General features: G+C 38.6%; 1 protein-coding gene across 1 annotated transcript; it reads left to right on the plus strand.

Moving 5' to 3' along the window:
* Window positions 1-175: 175 nt before the first annotated feature.
* elovl4a (ELOVL fatty acid elongase 4a) lies at window positions 176-11659 on the plus strand. Its single transcript, XM_077206803.1, has 7 exons — window positions 176-463; window positions 1071-1161; window positions 1735-1922; window positions 4473-4553; window positions 6208-6379; window positions 6635-6762; window positions 9492-11659. The coding sequence occupies exons 2-7, from the start codon at window positions 1095-1097 to the stop codon at window positions 9801-9803; spliced, it is 948 nt and encodes a 315-aa protein (XP_077062918.1). The 5' UTR covers window positions 176-463; window positions 1071-1094; the 3' UTR covers window positions 9804-11659.
* The last annotated feature ends 9634 nt before the right edge of the window (window positions 11660-21293 follow it).

The following is a 21293-nucleotide window of genomic DNA, read 5'->3' on the forward strand; positions in this document are numbered from 1 at the left end:
TATTGGTAGGGACACGTCCCTAGCGTCCCTACTAAATTCTACGCCCCTGGGCTATAGGCTATACATATATTAATATGCATCAGATATCCGCACTTCACAATGATCATCAAGTATCATCAATGATTGTCTAGTCACTAGTGTTTTATTAAACCTCACATCATCAAATATTGAGGGCAGAGTAGAGATAGATCAAGAGGATTGCACCTGTTTCTGCGCATGCGCAGATGAGCAGGGCTCACTCATTGCTGTGAGAGTCTAGGGGAGCGACCCGAGAGCCGCAGTGATGCCAGTAACCCTCTAGGATGCTCTACACACCGATGCTATTATTGCCGTCTTTTTCAGTCATAGGCCTTTGAGCAGATCCGGATAAATCCGGGACGAAGGTGTTCTTCACAGCACGGAATAACGGGATCGCGCGACCTTGCGCTGAATGTCATTAGAAAGAGATTTTAATCTCGCTACGGTAAGACCGGAAATCATCATTACCGTATTCGGTAACGACGCTAAATGTCAGTTTAATGTGAAGTCTGTGGTCTTGTTATGTATTTAGGGGTATAAGAGAGAATAGACTGTAAACGCAGGAATATTTCGCGTTTGCCGCATCGAAACGTTTGCGCGATTGATCCCTGAATGTTGCCTTGCATCTTTCGTTAACCTGTCGTCATTTAGAGGGACTAATAATAAAAGCCTTCTTGGTTCTTCTAATGGTGATTTGGGAGAAGCTATGATGGCATTTGATATGCAACGACACATTTGACCGAAACCTTCATATTGGCCTATAGCTACAGTGTGTTCATTCGGATGCAAGTCTATCTCTTCATGAATAATGTGTCATTTATTACCATTGTAATTCAGGTCGTGTTGAGCAGATCTGTGCTGCTGCTGACACGTGCTGTTCTTTGTGCTGATGCTGAATTACACCCCACCTCCTCCCCATCATAATAAAGCCTTCCCCATCCCCACCATCACTGTAATAAAACCTTTCCCAAACGACACACCAATGTATTAAAGCATGGCCACACGGCTTTTTTTTACCATTGCACCAATTTATCTTTCTTATGTGTTCTCAGACCAGTCAGGTTTGAGTCTCAGCGATGGATATTTTAAAGCATATAATCAACGACACTGTGGAATTCTACAAATGGAGTCTCACTATTGCCGGTAACTGACTTCAGACTTCTTGACTTCAGTGATCTGAATGTGATGCATGATATCCATGCGAATAAATAAAGTCGGGAGCAGGAAAGGCCTGCTATTAGATTTTGACCATAAGACACCGCGACTGCAAGTTTCGCTTTTGGTGAACAAGAACAGACTTACTGTAAATGTTAGAAATTATAGGCTACAATGCTGGCAATTATCTAGAAGTCGAATAGATACAATACCTGTAAAAAGTTTGGAAACAGCCCAATTAATTCATGTTTTTTAAAAGTCTCTTCTGCTCACCAAGGGTGCATTTATTTAATAAAAAAAATACAATTAAAACAGGAATATTGTAAAATATTATTACAATTTAAAAACTGTTTTCTATTTGAATACATTTTTAATAATGTAATTAATCCCTGTGATTTTCAGCATCATTACTCAAGTCTTCAGTGTCACATGATCCTTCAGAAATCATTCTAATATGCTGATTTGCAAGGAATCAGGAAAAAAAATGATACAAGTGCATTATATAGACATCTGTAGACTACGGATAAAACCCCAATTAAGGGATCTCATGTCTGTTTGTAGACAAGCGTGTGCAGAAATGGCCGTTGATGGATTCTCCGCTGCCCACGCTGGCCATCAGCTCCTCGTACCTGCTCTTCCTCTGGCTGGGACCGAAGTACATGCAGGGCAGAGAAGCCTTCCAGCTGAGGAAGACCCTCATCATCTACAACTTCAGCATGGTCATCCTTAACTTCTTCATTTTCAAAGAGGTGAGTTCACCCAAACTCTCAGCAGGGTTTTTATGCTTCATGCATACATATGTATTGCGTTTATCCTTTTTGAGAATGATTATTTAGTGTTTTTATTAAGTTTCAGTTTAAATGTGCCTATGGTGAAAACACCTTGTTTATTAGAAACTGCATATTCATCAGCGCCAGATAACCGCAGTATAGCGGTGCTCGTGCTGCCTGTTACTGTGCCATACATGTACCATTACTGCTTTATTTAGCAGTAAATTGTAACTACCATCTCTCTGGGTGTTTATGATTCAGCAACATCAACTTCATTTGGACAGAATACATGATGGTCAGAAGTCAGGTTTGAGAAATTAATTAAATCAGCCAACTTTGATTGAAATGTGAAAATTGTCATTTGCTGATGAGATTCTATTTAATCTTACTTTATATTACTTTGGTTTATTGCTCATTTGCTCATTATTTTTTGCAAACTCCCATTTTTATTAGCATACACCATAAGTTTATTAACATGGACCATAATGTCTTATGCTGCATCCTTTTTCGCCTACTTCTACTATGCACTAAAATTACGTACTTTTTTGTTTTTGTGAAGAAAAAGTACATACTTTTAACTGTGTACCAGAAGAGTAGGCAAGCTTTGGGATAAACTACTTTGTCATAATTGCGTCTTTAACGGACAGCTCTGTCGCTTTGTTACATGCATCCTGTCATCGGTTAAACTGCCCTATCAGTCATTGTCACAATTAAAATCGTACACATTCAATTAAATTTACAATGTAATGTAGAGAAATGTAGTCGCACGTTGATCTGCCAGTCATGGGTTTTTCATGCGGAGTCTCTCCTCATGTTTTTTGCATAATGATGCATTTAAAGGTTAATGAACAAATGTATTTTTTTTTTATAAAAGTTCACAATGCTGTTGCAGATGAAATATTATGTTGATATCATTGATTAAATATATTTTTGCCAGGTTAGATACTGATTATCAATCACTCAAACCCTTTATCTAAACCTCCCTACTTAACCGTTGGACTCGCATATCCGCCATGTTTGTAGGTTTTTTTAAACACTTTTTATTCATTCATGTTTGTAGTTCTAATCGAATCCTTGTCCAAGGCGCAGTGGGTTGTGGGTATTATTAGCCGTTAGAGTGAATACACGGATCCGTTCTTCGGATTCTAAGGCTACGTTCACATTGTAAGTCCAAATCCGATTATTTGTGTGACTGGAATCTGACCTGAAATGACTGACTGTCCACATTGTGTATTGCAACTTTTCAGATCCGATTTTTGTTTTGTGTCCACAAACTTCACAGAAAGGGAACTGAGATGGCAGAAAGCGGCATCCTGATTGTTTTCTTTATGTTACAAAAGCACAATGATTTGTTTTTATTGTGTGTACAATGAGTTAATGATGTCTTACTCTTATCTGTATGACACTAAATGATAGAGTATTTTAAGTTGTTTCTGCTATTTTAATTAGACAGAATCATTTGGCATTGTGCCGATTTGTGTCGTGACTCGAGGAAATCTCACCAGTACAGTCCAGTGATGAAATATGTGTGTTCTGGATATGGGAAGCCTCAGGTGGCGTTTTACTCCCTGTCTCCTCATGGAAAGGTGGAGTAGGCTCTTTATCTCCTTCTCTAATGCAATCAGAAATCTGGGGGAGGGGGGGCGGACATGTAAATCTACCCAACTCGTATCGAGCCGTGACCCCAAAACCGAGGAATGTACTGAATCATGACGTCTGTGTACCGTTACACCCCTAGTTGGTAATTATACGTCAAAAACAACATCAACTGCAACATTGAGGGGTTTGCAATAGAGATGTTGTCTTATTTACAACATGACAATGTGTAGCGGCTGAACCGGAGGAGGCTGGTGTGAGCCGCTTTATTCCTTGCTGTTGTCTAAAAACATGTCTCCGTTATATTGTCATTTTCTGCTCGTCCGGCACTTTGCGACAACACAACCTTATTTCTGCAGCGACTTTTGTTTTGTTTTACGTCTGGCGTTTGTTTTACGTGGGGTAAGAAATTCACAAAAATAATGGGAAATACGATCAGATCAGTCAGACTGAAATGGATTTCCAGAAATTCGATTTGAATAGGATTTCAAACCACATATCAATGTAGCTCTTTGTAAAAAAGAGACCTTTTGCCGTTCACACTTGCTAAATCTGATCGGATTTGCACAAAAATCGCATTTGCACTGACAGTCTGAACGAGGCTTAACTGTAAATAGTAGACCATCCAGGTATCTTTGGAACACTCATTTAAACACACTACGATTTGGGACACACCAGTTCTAATTTCAAATACTATTTAGGATGGATGGCATGCGATTTGGGATGCAGCGTTAGTTTTTCATACTAGATCTAGTAACTTTGCTAGTCCTAGATCTAAATTCGCTCTCTCTTATGCATGAGGTGAAGAAACGAATGAATAGGAATTGTCCTTTATACCAATCGCAGCTCAGATCAAACTATTTTTACATCACATTCAGTGCCATTCCCTCAATGAAATGGTCCAGATGTCAATTATTACCTGTTCTATTCCAGCTCTTCCTTGCAGCACGGGCGGCCAACTACAGCTACATCTGCCAGCCCGTCGACTACTCAGATGATCCCAATGAAGTGAGGGTGAGTGTGCTTCCCACCTAGGATCACAGTGTTACCCGGACTCGGCACTGAAACTGGACACGTAATTCGGCTCTCCAGTTACTCGCCTAAAGAGTGTTCCCGGAGTTTGGTTTCACTCTGTGACTTCACATTATTACATTCACAAACACCATCTGATTTCATTCTCAGATACGAGTCTATTTAAAAAAAAATTCACTAGGCCATTCACCATTTTAAATGCAAATGTAGTTCTTAATAATCTTATTTTTCAGTATAACTAACCATCGTGATGTTATCATGAACACAACATTTTGAGTATTTCCAGAAAGATTAAATAATATTAATACATTTGTTAAGCTGTATTACACAATGAATGATTGATGGCTGTGTTTCTCTTCTAAACTTGATTTCTTTGCTTTCAATTAATGTAATTCTCTAAAATGTGCAATCTACTTGTCACAACTGGTAAAACAAGAAGAATAGCAAGGTATCTATTAGCCGCCATAAAACTTTAATCATAACAAAAACAAAGACGAAAATCCATAGAGCAGGACCCGGTACTGTTTCTAATTATACAAGTTCGACCTAATATGACCTAATTGGAATCATTGCTTTCGGTATGTCTCAATTTTAATTAAATTAGGCAAAATTAATCAAAAGGTATTAGCATTTTTAAAGTGTTATTATAAATTTTGAATGCTGCAGTGAATCAAAAGAGACCAGTTTTATGATTTTAGAGCAAACTGTGCAGAAGTTATAGCCAAACACAGCCATTTCCATAACTCCTGACCAGTAGGTGGCGCTGTGCCGAAATGCTACATGTAGCATCAGGTCATGATGACATGTACCAAGATTCGTTTCAATACGCTAAAGTGTTGCGGAGATATAGCCTCAAATCCATTTTAACAGGCTCTTTATCATTCGTTCGCATGTTATTTGAGAACAGTTGGGTTTCTCAAAAAGCTTTTAATAACTTTTGGTCAGATGGGTCTGAAGATGATATGGTGAAAATCAGACGAACCATCTTGGCCAGTTCGAAAAAAGTTAGTTCAATTAATGTAATTTGTTAATGTAATTACTGCTTTGTAACACAAAGACAACACTAAACAAAGAGAGAACCAAACTGAGGTGTTTATTCTCAGGATAATGAGAACTGAACAAGAAACAGGTGGTGAACATAATCAGTAACCATGGAAACAAATGAGAACATAGTTAGAAACCCTGAGGCGTCACAATCAGCTCCCGAGCTCGTGAATCAGTATATCGTGTTCATGAATTGGGGCACTGGACGGTAAAGGATGCTGGCTCACTACACATTCACTGATTATTCTATTTCCGGGCTACGTGACAATGTCCTCATTGTACAACATCACTACTGGTATTTATGAACAACAGCAGAACTGATATCTTTCTGACATTATTTGTAATGTCGTTTAAAGTACATTACGATAAATACTTGCTTTTTTCATATACGTGCAACATTTCAGCCCTAAATAAATGATAAATGTTAGCTTAAACAGATTCATTACCTGTTTAGCAATGTATGTTTATGCAATTAACAATAATGGTTTGTATTTTTAAAAATATTTTTTAGTCTGGAACAAGACTTTAGCCTTGTCTGTGAAACCGGAGGTATGATACTTGAGTAAAGACACATCTTTTCTTTTGATGGCAGGTGGCAGCAGCATTGTGGTGGTACTTTATTTCTAAAGGTGTGGAGTACCTCGACACTGTGTTTTTCATCTTACGTAAGAAGTTCAACCAAATCAGCTTCCTGCATGTCTATCACCACTGCACCATGTTCACTCTGTGGTGGATTGGCATCAAATGGGTCGCCGGTGGACAGTGTAAGTATTAAATACACGGGCACCCACAAAAATCCCTCAAGTCTCTACAGAAACATATTTCACATAGACAACACGAATGAGAAATACAGACCATGTCTGTCAAGCTCAGAAAAGAACAACACCATAGAAGTCGTTCATTCTGTATGATTCATGCGCTATATTACAACAAATCTGAATAACAGATCAAATCTGACATTGTACTGATAATCTTCCACTCATATGCAATGGACTGATGTGCATCTGTCTGTTTTGCAGCATTCTTCGGGGCTCATATGAACGCAGCCATCCATGTCTTGATGTACTTGTATTATGGGCTGGCCGCATTTGGTCCAAAAATACAGAAATATCTGTGGTGGAAAAAATATCTGACAATCATCCAAATGGTATGTGTTCACAAGCATGTGTGAAAAAACAAGTGCCACTTTTGAGACTGATGTGGAATACGAGGTTGGTTCTTCAGTTAGGGGAACTTTTGAAAAAAAAAAAACCTATGATTCTTTTTTATCCCAATTTTTATCATCAAATTCCAGAATTTACGTGAGGATTCTTTACTTCAGTATAATTTTAGATTATTATAACTTCCCCTTTGTAATACATTTTTAAAATGATTCTTTCTTTGTACTTTTTTCCCTAAGAAGTAAAAATTACAATATTTCCATTTATTTGATATTTATAGAATGCTGCTTCTGCTGTCATTACCATCACACTATCAAGCCTTTTATACAATTCAGTTTTCCCAAAAAACGTTAAGCCGAGTAACTGTTTAAACATCAGAAATGCCATTCATTTGCACCTTAGTAGCTTTATTATGTTTGACGTGACTAATGACTTATTCCAGGACATGTGATAAATGTTTTATTATAGATGAAACATACACTACTGTTTAAAAGTTTGGGTAATGTTTTTTTTGTGTTTTTTTTTTTTTGAAAGAAGAAGTGAAGTAAATTGTTCTACAGACTAAAAATTGGTATAATGTTACAAAATATTTCTAATTCAAATAAATGCTGTTTTTTGAAGCAGCAAATTATCATATTAGAATGATTTCTGAAGGATCATGTGACACTGAAGACTGGAGTAATGATGCTGAAAATAAATAATAAGGAATAAATAGCATTTTAACATATAACATGGCTGGGAGCATCAAACCAATTGTAACAATGAATAATTAAAGGCATTTTTATTAGATTTTAGTCAAAATACAATCAGACAAATATGATTTAATTGCATATATGGTATTTGACCAATAGATGGCACTGTTAAATAATGGATGTTGTGTGGTCAGTGTGAGGATAAAATGACCTACAAAGTTTGGGGTCAATATGCTGAAGCTTTGCAGAGTTACAGCCTCAGAATCAGCTTGGCACCATGCCATCAAATTTGTTGATGCTTTATTCGAGAATGGTTTGGTCAGTCCAAAAGCTTATAATAACTTTTTGCCAGCATGGTGCAAAGATGGTCTAAGCCGAATTTGGTGAAAATCGGAACAATGCACTAGGAGTTAGAAAAAATAAGTTTTCAATAAAATTCAAAATGGCGGACCACAAGTTTGACCGAATATGACATAATTGGTATCATTGTTCTGAAACTTTTTGAGTACGTTCAGGGTTTGAGAACATACCGAGTTTAGCAACGATTAGCTAATGCATTCGTAAAATACACCCTTTTACGTCAGAATTCAAAATAGCTGACTCCCATTATGGCCGATATGGGAAATTTGGATATCATTTGACTCGGTATGCTGCACTGAATCAAAAGAGACCAGTTTTTTTTTAATGATTTTGGAACAAACCATTTAGAATCAGAACCCCCCCCCAATCAATTCAGCAGAAATCCTGCCCTGCTGCTAATTTCATAAGGTTACAGTGACGGGTAGGTTTAGGGATCAGTGTTTGGTGTAGGCAATGAGTACAGTGATTGACGGCTGCAGGGTGGGATTTCCGCTGAACTGGTTTGGGGGAAAAAATCCCGTTTACCAAGACTCGTCCCAATACGCTGAAGTGTTGCAGAGATATGGTATATCCTCTCATCCATTTGAACGGGCTCTTTGTCAAATTGATTGGCATGTTAATTGAGAACAGTTGGGTTTTCCAAAAAGCTTTTAATATCTTTTTGCCAGCATGGTCTGAAGATGAACTGAGCCAATTTTGGTGAAAATTGGACGAACTGTCTAGGACGAGCTCGAAAAGTAGTTTTTTCAGAAAATTCTAAATAGGGGAAAAATGTTCATGCCAGAAAATTACATCATAGGTTGCCGTCAAATCGCCATGGAATCGCCATGGAATCAGAGGAAACAAAGTTATTAGCATAAACGTAAGTGCAATTTTGGACAGTTCTCCAAAAAATTGTAATTCTGTCATTAATTACTCACCCTCATGTCATTCCAAACCCATAGGACTTTACATAAGAAATATCCATAAGAGATCATAAAACTAATCCACTAATCCTAATAAATTGAGTTTATTCACAATTTTCTGAAGACTCGATCGTTTTATATGAACAGATTTAATTTATTTTTTTATTCACATATTGTTTATCGAACATAAACAGAAGCTCAAACGTGCTAACATGAGAATGATCCTCATTGATTCAAGCAAACCAATCAAGCAAACATGCTTGAACTTCCGTTTCCCACAACCGATGTGTGAGTTGATGAATGTTAATATGTTAATAAAATCCTAAATTCAATCTGTTCATTCATATTCCTTTAAAAGCTCCAAAATTGCTGTGGTTAATGTTGAGACTGTCCTCTATCAGTGTGCCAAATTTCATAATTTTTAACTACAGTTCTATGGGCTACCATAGACTCAAAAGTGGAGGAAAAATAAGAAAACTAACCTTTGGTTCTTGGCCCCAAAATATATTCACATTCAATGTAGTTCTTTTAAATGATAATACTATTTCACAATATTACTGTTTTTATTGTATTTTTGATCAAACAAATGCAGCTTTGGTGAGCATAAGAGACCAAAACCCAAACTATTGAACTGTAGAACAACTTTGAAGATGTTTCATTTTTCAAAACTGCCCCTAACTGAAGATCCGTCATGACTAAACTAATGATCAGGCTCTGGGAACTTATGAGTTATCATGTATCTTTTAATTGCTTCCACAGATCCAGTTTCACGTCACCATTGGCCACACGGCCTTGTCGCTGTACTCTGACTGCCCGTTCCCGAAGTGGATGCATTGGTGTCTGATTGGATACGCCCTCACCTTCATCATCCTCTTTGGCAATTTCTATTACCAGACGTACCGTCGGCAGCCCCGCCGCGAGACCGCGTCCAAACCCGGCAAAGCCCTTCATAACGGAGCCTCTAATGGAGCCCTGACGTCTAGTAATGGAAACGCTGCCAAGATGGACGAGAAGCCGGCAGTGGTTGAGAGCGGAAGGAGAAAGCGGAAGGGCAGAGCAAAGCGCGAGTAAAACGAAGGAGAGGGAAGCTGACACAAGAGGCTGCTCTGAAAGATTGTTCAGCTCAGATCAATCCCAAAATGTCACGACCAAACAGTATGGCCACTCTCTGCAGCAGGCGGGGAGAAATACAAGCCTATATGTAGAGAGACTGAACAATATAATATCTTTCCATATCGCCCTCCTTAAGTTTAGTACATTATTCTATTATCTGCCTTTTTTTACATCACTGTTCTAATGCCAGAAAAGACCTGTGTTTCATCAGTGTACAATGATTAAATGAAAGACTTTTATCAGAGGAGTTTTTCAGAGGAAAAAACTCCTATATCAGAGGAGTTTTTCATCATTTGTTATAGTGGGGTCCAAAAGTTCTTCTATTTTGCAACATAAAATGTTTCTTCACTTACTATTATCAGAATGTTCATGAGATGAACTCCAGCATGATTTGAGAGGATATAAAGAGCATCTTGAGCTTCAATGGAAGAAGAAAATCGCTCGAGAAAAGTAGCTTATTTGATTAGTCAAAAAGAAATAGTGCATATTTCGTCTTCATTTTACAGACTTTTGGGCCCCATTTTATATCATTTATTTGTAAAACATATCTGTTTGTTTATTTAAAACTTTTGTGTTTCATGTAAGTTGCGTGTTGTTTAGCTGTTGGAAGGATATATTGCCAACAGTACTGTACTTTAAAACAGAGATCATGTGGCACTGCATATTTCAGCTTCTTTCAAAAATAGGTATGCAACTTTACCAAGGCCATTGACTGATAATATACAGTAGTGGGCAAAAGTGATGTCCGGCCTTGGGAAATTGACATCTTCACCCTTTATTCAAATATTGTTAAAATTTGTTCAAGATTTTGTAATCATTTTATGTAGTTGTGCTCTGAGTTAATTGTTTAATTTGTGATAACGCAATGAAACATGCCAAATTGTGCGGACATCATTTTTGGCCAGCCAGGCTGTCATACAAAGAAATTATGAACATGCAAAAACCGATTATGTTGTAAACCGAAAACTGATTATATTGTAGTCAATGTATGCTTTTTCCTGTGAACTTTTTTCTATGCATTTTTTTTGTATTGTAAAATAGCAGCTGTAGCTGTAGTTAGCTGTTTTTTGCCAAATAGTTTTGTTTGATAAATACCTTAACAAAGTTTAGTGTTTTGTTCTTCCTTCATATTTAGTTTTATTTAAAATATATAAAATATTTTCCTCATATTTTGATGGTTTAATCGAACTTGTAGGATCACTAAAAACAAATATTCCCTCCGGACATCACTTTTAGCCACTACTGTATCCTATATTCTGTTGTCTTAAAAACAGTGTTCATAATCAAATTTCTCATCTAACATGAATGATAGGAAAGATATATAACAGTTCAGTGCTTCTGTTGCTTGGTGTAAAAAATCAACTGACTGAAAAGGATAAAATATCACCTTGTGTTATCAGCCAATTCAGACCAATCCTGATAAAAAAAACAACTGATAATGGCTCAGACCGATATATCGTGCATCCTTATTTAAGCTTTTTGATATCACAGGGTTACCATCAAACATCTCACAGGATAAGATAGCTTTTCACATAAATTAAAAATGGTATTGGGAAATATGTTTGTAGCTGCAATATTGCATTGTGCGTTAATAAAGTCTTGAGCTCCCTGTCATAGTTTTTTTTTAATAGTTCCGAAATTCCTAAAATATATCATGTGTTTTGTCTTGAATTTTTTATAATGTTGTATATTCGGTGCAATTTTGTACATTGTGCTTTTGAAAACGCCATTATCATCATTTACTCGTTTTTTTTTTTTTTTTCAAATGACAGATATACATTGCTGTATATAATAATAAAATAAATGGCAATGCATATTCAGTGTTATCTGGCATTTCATTTCCCAAAAGCCTCTCACTCTCTCACTCCTTCACTCGTGAGCAGGACGTAAGTGGCTGGCATGACATTTCAAGCAGCGTCCTGTCGTGCAACATCTGGTAATTAAAAGTTTTCCGATTTTTGGGTAAATGTTTATATTATGACTACTTACATAGACAATATAATATCTGTTCTTTTAAAAAGTAATAATAAGATGTAAGGAACTCAGCTTTTTGGAAATATTAATAATCAATAATATCTTGTTATTATTAATTATAAATATTTGGGTCAGTTAATTGGATTAACTTGATGTGGCTGAATTAATATTACAATCAATTAATCAGTTCTTCCAACGAACTATTTTGATTATTAATTTATTCTAATAAAGGGTATCTTCCATGGCCACCGAAGAATAATTATTTCTTCGCCTGTACAGTACTTTGAGCCAGTAGCAAAAACCGTGATCGTAAAGTGACTTGTATTGCAAACAAAACAGAACCAAATACATATTATGTACAAGTTTTATTAACTAAATATAGATATTTATACGAATATAAATAAACTAAACAACATACACACATGAATACATAAATAGGTTAGTGATAGGATGAAATTGGAAACCGGAAGAGGGTCTATGAGAAGAACCATCAGAATTTCATTTTCACATTTCATTGAATTGAATACTTGCATTTGTAATGGGAACAATTCTTGAAGTTGTTGAAAATTGAAGTCGTTGATGGTTCCGGCAGTGTCAAGTGGAAGTTGGTTGAGCGTTCTCTTTCTCCAGGAACGCATGATTGGTTTGGTCAAGGCCTGGGACTCTGTTGAGGCCACGCCGAGCACCCAGGAGAAGTGAGGAAGTCAAAAGGATGGGTGATTGGAGTCGTTGTTGGTTGGAGTCTTTGTTGGTTGGAGTCTTTGTTCCAAAACTCCTGAGATTGTCCTTGGTTCTTTGTGAGAGAGTCTTCTCTCTTTTCCATGAGGCCGGATCTGGTTGGAATCGAGGCCTGCTGGGCCCTGGGGCCCCCGTGGAGGGGGAGGGGGCTCCCCAGTCTCACCAGAACAGTGTTGCGGCTGGATGAAAAAACTAAGAGAGAGCGGTCACTGTTGCCTGCCTCTGATATACCCTGAGAAAAGAACCAACCCCTAAGGTTTGAATGGACCTATGAGTAAGGTGACATGTCCGCGAGGGGAAGCGGCTCTTAGTTGATTTATGGTCTTTGTCCCCAGCATGCTTAGACTGTTCATTCAAGCTCAAATAGACATAACAAATTCACATTGCATTCTAAGAGAAGGTGATGTACATCAAAGTGTGTGTCATTAAATGAGGATTAATTTGCTAGGAAGCATGATACAGGTGAGGTTATATTGACCGTTGGGTGGTTGTTCAACCACATACACCCCAATCAAACATACCATGTTGTTATACCTAATAGTACACGAGACAGTAAATCATCACAGTTTCTGTGAGGCATGTTCCTTCATAGATCAGAGTAACACCGCAAAGTTTATTTAATTAAAGATGGTCTCTCTCTCTTAAGCATGTGGCGCATGTGGCCACATTCCTTTGAGGTCGTAAAGTCTGTTATCAGTCTTAAAGTGTTCTGTAACCGGACACCCGGCTGACAAAGTAACTTCATTTGTGAGGTTAGTTTTGGGGGAGAGTTTCATAGACCATTATATTCATTAAATATAGTGAATATGAATAATTAGTGTGTGTCTGATTGGTCCAGACCCTACAAAGACTTTTGTTCACCTTCGGAACACAAATGAAGATATTTTTAATGAAATCTGATCAATACTCTGGTGAGTTTGAACAAGTGGGTGGAGTTGTAGGGTCTGACACTGGTGGAATGGTTGAATACGTGACAGAAGGGAGAAAAGAAGGTCGGTGAGGCTTTAAAAGAGACACATGGAAGGTTGGTAAAACTCTGTATTGTGAAGGTAAGTTGATTGGATGACCGCACCCCAGGGAAATGTGTTACGAGTCCACGAGGGACAGTTGCAGAGCAGATGGAACATAATTTCCTCCCTCAGGATCTCCCGGCTGAGCAGGTTCAGTGCGGGTGGCTTCCACGATCTGGTCGTCCAGGGCCCATTAAATAGGACAGACGAAGGCGCCTGGAGGGAGGATGGTATCTGGATTACTGTTAGGTTGATCAGGTGCATGAATATGAGAAAGGACATCTGCTTTCAGATTCTTCATGCCAGGACGGTAAGTAACAGTAAACTGAAATCGGGTGAAGAATTGGCCAGGCAAGGGTTCAGACGTTTAGCCTCTCTGAGATATTCTAGATTCTAGTGGTCTGTAATGACCTCAAAGGGATGGTTAGCCCCCTTTCAGCCAGTGATGCAATTCCTCCAACACCAACTTGATAGCGAGAAGTTCCCGGTTACTGATGTCATAGTTCTGCTCCGCCGGGGATAACTTTTTTGGGAAAAATGCACATGGATGGAGTTTAGGTGGGTCCCTTAGGGACCTGTGACAACACTGCTCCCACACCAGTGGTGGAAGCATCAACTTCAACAATGAATGGTAGATCTGGATTAGGATGGATTAAGGTGGGAGCAGTGGTGAATGCCTCCTAACTTCTGAAGGTCCTGTGCAATGAGGAGGTGATGGTTTACCTCGTTTTGGGAGTAGAAGAGGATATCGTCAATTTAGATGATCACGAAGCGATGGAGGTACTCCCGGAACACCTCATTCATGAAGGCCTGGAAGACAGTGGGTGAGTTGACAGCCCGTAAGGCATGAACCGATATTCCTAGTGCCCAGATGGTGTTATGAAGGCGGTCTTCCATTCATCTCCCCTTCGGATCCGGATGAGATTGCACGTGCTGCACAGGTCCAACTCGGTGATGATGGTTACACCTCAGAGCCGCTGGGACCAGAGGAAGGGGATATTTGTACATGACAGTCTGTTTGTTGAGGGTACCAACCTCTTCTACATACTCATCCATGGCCTTTTGTTCTGGAATGGATAATGGGAAACACTCTTCCTTAAATAAGGGTGGCACCAGGCAGTAATTCTATTAGCAATCCCATGGCCGATGAGGTGGTAAATGTGTGGCTTGTTGTTTACTGAACACATCCTGGAACGCCCCAGATTCCGCATGAATCTTGACCTGGTGGTGTTTCTCTGGACAACAGTGGTTGCTTATAGGAGCACATTGGAAGAATCAGCTGCTGGTTTGATTCGGATAGGACATTTTAAACAGGAATTAAAGAAGTCTTCACCCCATGAGAGGATGTCGCCGGTAGTCCAGGAGACATGAGGGGCATGTTGTCGTCCCCGGATGATGAGGGTGACTCCGAAAATGTCGCTGGTAGGGCCATGGGACTGGCAGGCAGATTGGGTGGGGAAGATGTGGCTTGCGGAATAAATGATTGACGAATTTGAAGGACCAAATCAGTGAACGGTTCCATTTGAGAAGTTGAAGGAGTCCCGGGATCCATTTTACTTAGTCAGTCTGGTCTTCTGTCAGTGTGCTGAAGAATAGGCAACAGGAAGAATTTTCTTAAGTATTTATTGAAGAGATTCAGAGAAAAAGCACAGGTAAGAATCACAGAGTTGTGAAATGCACTTGAATGCCATAACTTGATGATAACAGTTCTTTGTCCTTTCAGGATGACCCGGGACTCGATACAAGGGTTGGAGACAGCACATGAAGATGGCAATGGTAATGGTAAGATAGAGAGTCAGGAAAGTCTATGCACATGATAGAGACCAGACCAGACACCTAGAATGTGGTTGAGTGTGGGTATACATGCAAGTCCCAGGTGATTAGTGACAGATGCGGGGAATCCGTACTCTGGTGAGTTTGAACAAGTGGGCGAAGTTGCAGGGTCTGATGTTGGTGGAATGGCTGAATCCGTGACATAAACCGACCCATTACACCTAACCTGTATCCCACCTCAATAGCAGCAGAAGTGTTTTGCAATAAAACATGTTATTTAAAGTAGCTTAGTTAAAGACCCCTTATATAAAGTGGGACAAATAAATTGTCCCACTGAAGAACTATTTAAAGTGGAAGTTGCGATAGTCTTTTCAGCTTCTCAAACAAGAAAAATGTTGGGTGGGGCGTGATTTTGTACATGGGGAATTGATTGGATGGTTGTGGATTGTTAGAGTGGTGCAGGTATGGCGATAAGTGATAAGAACACAGAAGACTAATTTGCCGCTGGTTCCTTTCGAGATTTTCCTTTGGGGTTTTATAATGGGTTTTTCAATTTATTTGTAAAATAAAGCCTGTGGTAAACATAACTTGACTATACTTTGGCGTTTTTTTCTACAATGTATATTACACACACCTATAGCGAAAATTTTTAAGCAGTTATATTTATTTTTGAAAACGTTTTAATATGTAACTAGATAAGGCAGTTTGGGGTGTGGGTTTGTGCAGTGTTGTAGAACAAAACATCAAAGTATAGTCAAGTTATGTTTACCAAAGGCTTTACTTTACACATAAATCGAAACAAACAACAACATTATAAAACCTAATAGGAAAATCTGAGGTACCAGCAGTGAATTGATATTAATATTAGTAATAAAGATCTCATGTGAGTGGCAGGTTGCTCCGCCCTCATGTTAGTAAACACGTCATCAAAAAAGATTTGTCAATTTTGATTTCATGGTGACTTGGTAAAAAGCTAACAATATTATAGCAAATGATTAAAAAAAATGACAACCAAAACTGTTACAAAGAATGTGTTCTTTCTCTCTTCTCTGTCTTGTGGCTTCATTCTGTAATATATGTGATGTTTTTTCCTTTCCTTTCCCAGTGGAGTACTCTTCTGTTCAACCACAGCAGCACAACTGGCCTCTCCTCTCCATCTGTTCTGCTTCCGGTGTGATTTCCAGAGACACATCATGCTCCGCCCCCTCAGTCATTCACTGACCACCTGGGTCTCAGAGGACCAATCAGAGTTCAGAGCGCTGCCTCTCCTCCTCCTCAGCATAGACAAAGGTTTCCATGGTAACGGTACACACCAGTTTTAAATGCAGGCTTGTCTCTCTGACTGATGGGATTTACCATCTGCTCGTCTAACATGTATTCCTAATGAACGTGAGATTCATTTATACTACACATTTCGTTTCTGCTGGTATCAAAAGAAAGGGGATTATGACTGATAAAATTCTACTTGAGTCATTCCATGAGCGGAGTGCCATTTGATGAAGTGCACAAAACACAAACATGGTTTTTACCAGCTAAAATATAAGAATTTGTTCAACTTAATTATTATTATTTAAAAAATATTTTTTAATGTGCTGATGGTGTATTTTAATACACATTTATATATCTACAGTACAGGAGTATATGCAATTTCATATAGGCATATATATATAATATATATTAAAGAATGTACCAAATGAATTGCCATGATAATTATGTATTGGTTTATTATTAGCAACGTCGGCAAGTTCTAATCTCATTTAACATTATCTTAATTTTTTTATTATCCTGAAACTATTATCTTAATTAGGGAAAATGTCATTTATTTGCACTTTGCAAAAAGTCTTTATCTGAAAGACAGTTTAAAAATCATACATATGTTTTCTCTAAAAACCCCTTTCCAAAAACCCCATTTCATATTACTACTGATGCAAAAAGGCTTTCAGCTGGAAAGTAAACCAAACATTTCTGTGTAACAATTCTTGTGAAGTATAAAGTCTCGCTCTCCAAACTCAATAAGAAGTGTTTCCTCATGTGACTGAGGAAGGAGACAGGCTTCCTCTGTTCTGTTGAAAGGCTTCTTCCCTCTGGCAGGACGCAGCGGCTTCAACTCTTTGCTCTGATTCTCCACGGATACCACAGTAATGTAAGCCTCTTCCTGTCTGTCGGACGCTGAAAGGATCTTTTTCTTTTTACTCCTATCAAGGAGGCGAAGTTCAGCCAGTCACAAATACAGAGTGGGCCTAAACAAAAACAGTAAAGAATGCAGAAAACAAGGGAGAATAAAAGTGTACACCATATAGAGTACACTGCAAGTACACTACCATTCAAAAGTTTGGGGTCAGTAAGATTTTTAATAAATACATGCTTTTCTTTTGAACTTTCTACTTGTCAAAGAATCCTGAAAAAGGCATCACAGTTTCAACAAAAATATGAAGCGGCTGTTTTCAACATTGATAATAAGAAATGTTTATGAGCATCAAATCAGCATATTAGAATGATTTCTTAGAATGATTAGAAAGGATTATGGATATCTCAGCTGCATTTATTTATTTTGCCCATGAGAACCTAACTATAGCAATGTTAAAGGCTCAGCGAACAAGGAGGTGGGAACTGACAATGCTCAACATAAACTTTAATACAAAGTCATAACAAAACGAGAGTAAAGCGGGAGCTCCTCAAGGACAACTGCTGTATATAAACATAATAAAACAACATAAAGTCCAGGCCTGGTCCTCTCTCGTCTTGCACGGTCGTCACTCCTCCTTTTATCCTTCCTGAGCTCCTCCGTGGGACTGGAGACAGGTGTGGCGCGCAGGTGAAGCTCATTAGCCCCACTCCATTCCCACTGCTCATGGCTCCGCCCTGCTTGCCACACTACGAAGATTGGAATAATCGTTTCATTTTTGCCAGCCCGCTGATGAGACTATGAAATCTCTGTATTGGATTGGGGCGAATTATCACAGCCCTCATGAAAGAGGGTACTTGGAGAGATGCCGTGCTCAGAGCCTACAATGAAGACAGAGCTAACCATCGCCTCGGAGCCCGAGCCCCACTGTGAGTCGGACCAGGTGTGTGAGCCGGCACCAACGTACATCGCCGTGGGATGTTTAGTGGAGTTCGAGGGTATGGAGGAAGACCCCACCCACAATCCCTCCCCTGAGGGTGAGCTAAGACTATAGCCTATGGCAGGGCTATTCAATTAGCTCCATTCGAGGGCCGGATTATTAAATCGAAGAGTTGAGGTGGGCCGGTGGGATTAGCTTATTTATTGAAACATTATTTATTACTTATTGAAACATAACAGTATCAATAAATATGCTAAAGTAAACCTAAAAAAAGTATTTTATTTACTTGGAAATGTGGTACCCAACAGTATGCAGATTTATAAGACCATAATAAATAACTTATTTACAGCTGTGTACAAATTTATGAATTATACAAGCTCATAGCTATTGGTAAGAATTATTTTATTTACAATTATTATAGGCTTAAATTAAAATATTCTGACAGTGAGACTTGGTAACCACAGGTATAATAACCATGCATGGCTACTCACTCACTACCAATGTAAAAAAACGGCGTAAACAGGTAAAAACTACAAGAGGGAGGTTGGGGTGCACTCGGGCCAGATGGAGATGATTGGGTGGCCGCCAATTGAATAGCCCGGCCATATGGAATATAAATATTTCGAGGATATGGATGTTTTGTTCTGAGCGCGCGTGCAGTGTCAGTGTGTATCTGTCAAAATAGTCAGAGATGGAGAAGAAACGCAAGGAATGTGCAGAGAAATAGCGTGAAAAAAGAAACGGGCCCTTCAAGTGTCTGATGAGGATATTGAGGAGGATCAGGAGAGAATGAGTGAGTGTAGAGAACTGTGGTAAGCAGAACTAGGCTACTTTCAGAACACTGAGGCGATGAGTGTAGGAACCCATTACCCAGTTACGCATTATTTACACATCGGCATAGTTGACGATTACGCATTTTACTAGAATTGTAATGAGACGCGTTTGTAAACCATGTTTTCCGCCAAAATAAAAGATCATGAGTTTATCTCTTTCAAGCATTAAAATTAGTAGCCTACAAAACTAATTATGAAAGTTCCTTTTATTTTTCAGTGCATTTGTTTTACAATATATGGCTATTACTTCCATGGAATTAATATTATAACTATTATTATGTAGTAGTGTAATGCAGACAGACACTTTCACAGCTAAAAGAGTTCAATTTGCACACTGATTATGGGTTGGAGCTCTTAATTTTTAACTCTCAAAGTGCACCAGATGGATGAATTTAACATTAAAAAGCAAAAACAATTCTTACGGGGGGGGGGGGGGGGGGCTCCTCCGAACCCCCCTAAAGGGACAGAAGTCCACCCACCACAGATTTAACAAAAATCCTGTGTCAAACACTGGTATTGCTATGCCAATGCAGCTTATAGCTTGTTTTAGGATTCATCATTGTGGAGTAGTTTGATTGTATTTTACAATTAGTAGTTATTTCATCTATTGACTCTTACTCATTCCTACTCATTAATTAGGCTACATGGCATTAGTGGTTTTAATAGGAGTTAGTATACATATTCAGGGGCGTGAAAAGATCGGTTGTGTTTATGATTATATGTAGTGGGCCAGTCTGGGCCAAAATGCCCGGGCCGATTTTTAATCCCAGTCCAGCCCTGGTTTCATTTTAATTGTGATTCAGTTTCTGTTTTTCCTGCCTTACACCGGGGACATACTTAACGACTGTAAGGCAGATTATAATTGTAATTTGATACTTACGTATCAGAGACAGTTGCATTCTGTCGGTGTTCACAGTTGCTGTTTAAAATTTGCTCCAGTCGTTGGAAACAGTCCCGTAAGTGTGTCCCCGACTTTAGTTATTTAGTTTGTTTCCCTTTGTTCTTAGTTTCCCGCCACTAGTATGTTATCATGGTTGTTCATTAATTAGATCACACCTGTTTGTATTCTGTTTGCTATCTTGTGTATAAGCTCTCCAGTTCCTTCAGTTTATTGTCTAGTGTTGCTTGACACACTGTTTCGTTGTGTTTTACCTGTGTGAGTTATCGTTGTTTAAAAAAACAAACCTATTATTTTTACCTTTGTCAACCTTCTTCATCTTTGGACCCATTACGGGACAATAATAGAAAACAGTTATTTTAATTTGTGATAATATTCCACAATATTACGGTTGTTACAGTATTTTTAATCAAGAAAATGCAGCCTTGGAACATTTTGAACAGTAATGAATGTAAAAACCAGTGTGTTTCTATGCAGAGGATGACATGTGGGTTGTTGCTCTAGTGTTGTTAGGTGGTTTCTAACTGGTCCAAGTCAAAAGAATCCACTCCTAGGTCTCTGCTCAAGTCACTCAGTCAATCAGTGGGATTTTTGTATGTTTTATTGTCCACCAATTGAATAATGGATGATTTTTACACACTGAAGTTTCAAACTCAAGTTTAGGGGTTTCTTTCAATCCATATAGATGATTTATGCTCAAATTAAATGAGCGAGTCTGTCATATAGTTACACTTCATCATTGTAGGTCCCAGCTGCCATTACACTGAATAGATTTATCTCTGATGTGTTCTTCTAATGGCAGCAATTAGAACCCGTCCCTTACGTTACCCAGCTGCTACACACCCTGTCATTCAGCTACCAGCTGGCCAGAGAGGTCACATGTGACCATCCCCCGTCCCACCACGGCACACACACACTTTATTACAAGCCTCAATTAAAGCATCTTGTACGGAACAAATGCACTGATCCTGATGCTTTTTGCTAGTCTGTCATGGATACATGTAAACAATGAGTCAATAAGACAAAGGCAAAAAGTAGTAACCACACATTTTTGTCAAAATTGAGAATCAGGTCTTCTGTCCTATGATAGATGGGTCGGACTCCACTGTGTTCAGATTCAGAGAAAAAGCGTTACAATTATTTTCAAATTCAATCAA

This window comes from Siphateles boraxobius, unplaced genomic scaffold, assembly GCF_051911475.1.
Source record: "Siphateles boraxobius isolate OS27281-9 unplaced genomic scaffold, OSU_SipBor_1 12, whole genome shotgun sequence".
NCBI lineage: Eukaryota > Metazoa > Chordata > Actinopteri > Cypriniformes > Leuciscidae > Siphateles > Siphateles boraxobius.

What these genes read in the sequence shown, in the direction of transcription:
- elovl4a (XM_077206803.1), top strand. Translation starts at nt 1,095, where the DNA reads ATGGATATTTTAAAGCATATAATCAACGACACTGTGGAATTCTACAAA. An exon ending in ATGGAGTCTCACTATTGCCG is followed by an intron (nt 1,162 to 1,734) that starts GTAACTGACTTC and finishes GTCTGTTTGTAG; the next exon opens with ACAAGCGTGTGCAGAAATGG. An exon ending in ATGGGTCGCCGGTGGACAGT is followed by an intron (nt 6,380 to 6,634) that starts GTAAGTATTAAA and finishes TCTGTTTTGCAG; the next exon opens with CATTCTTCGGGGCTCATATG.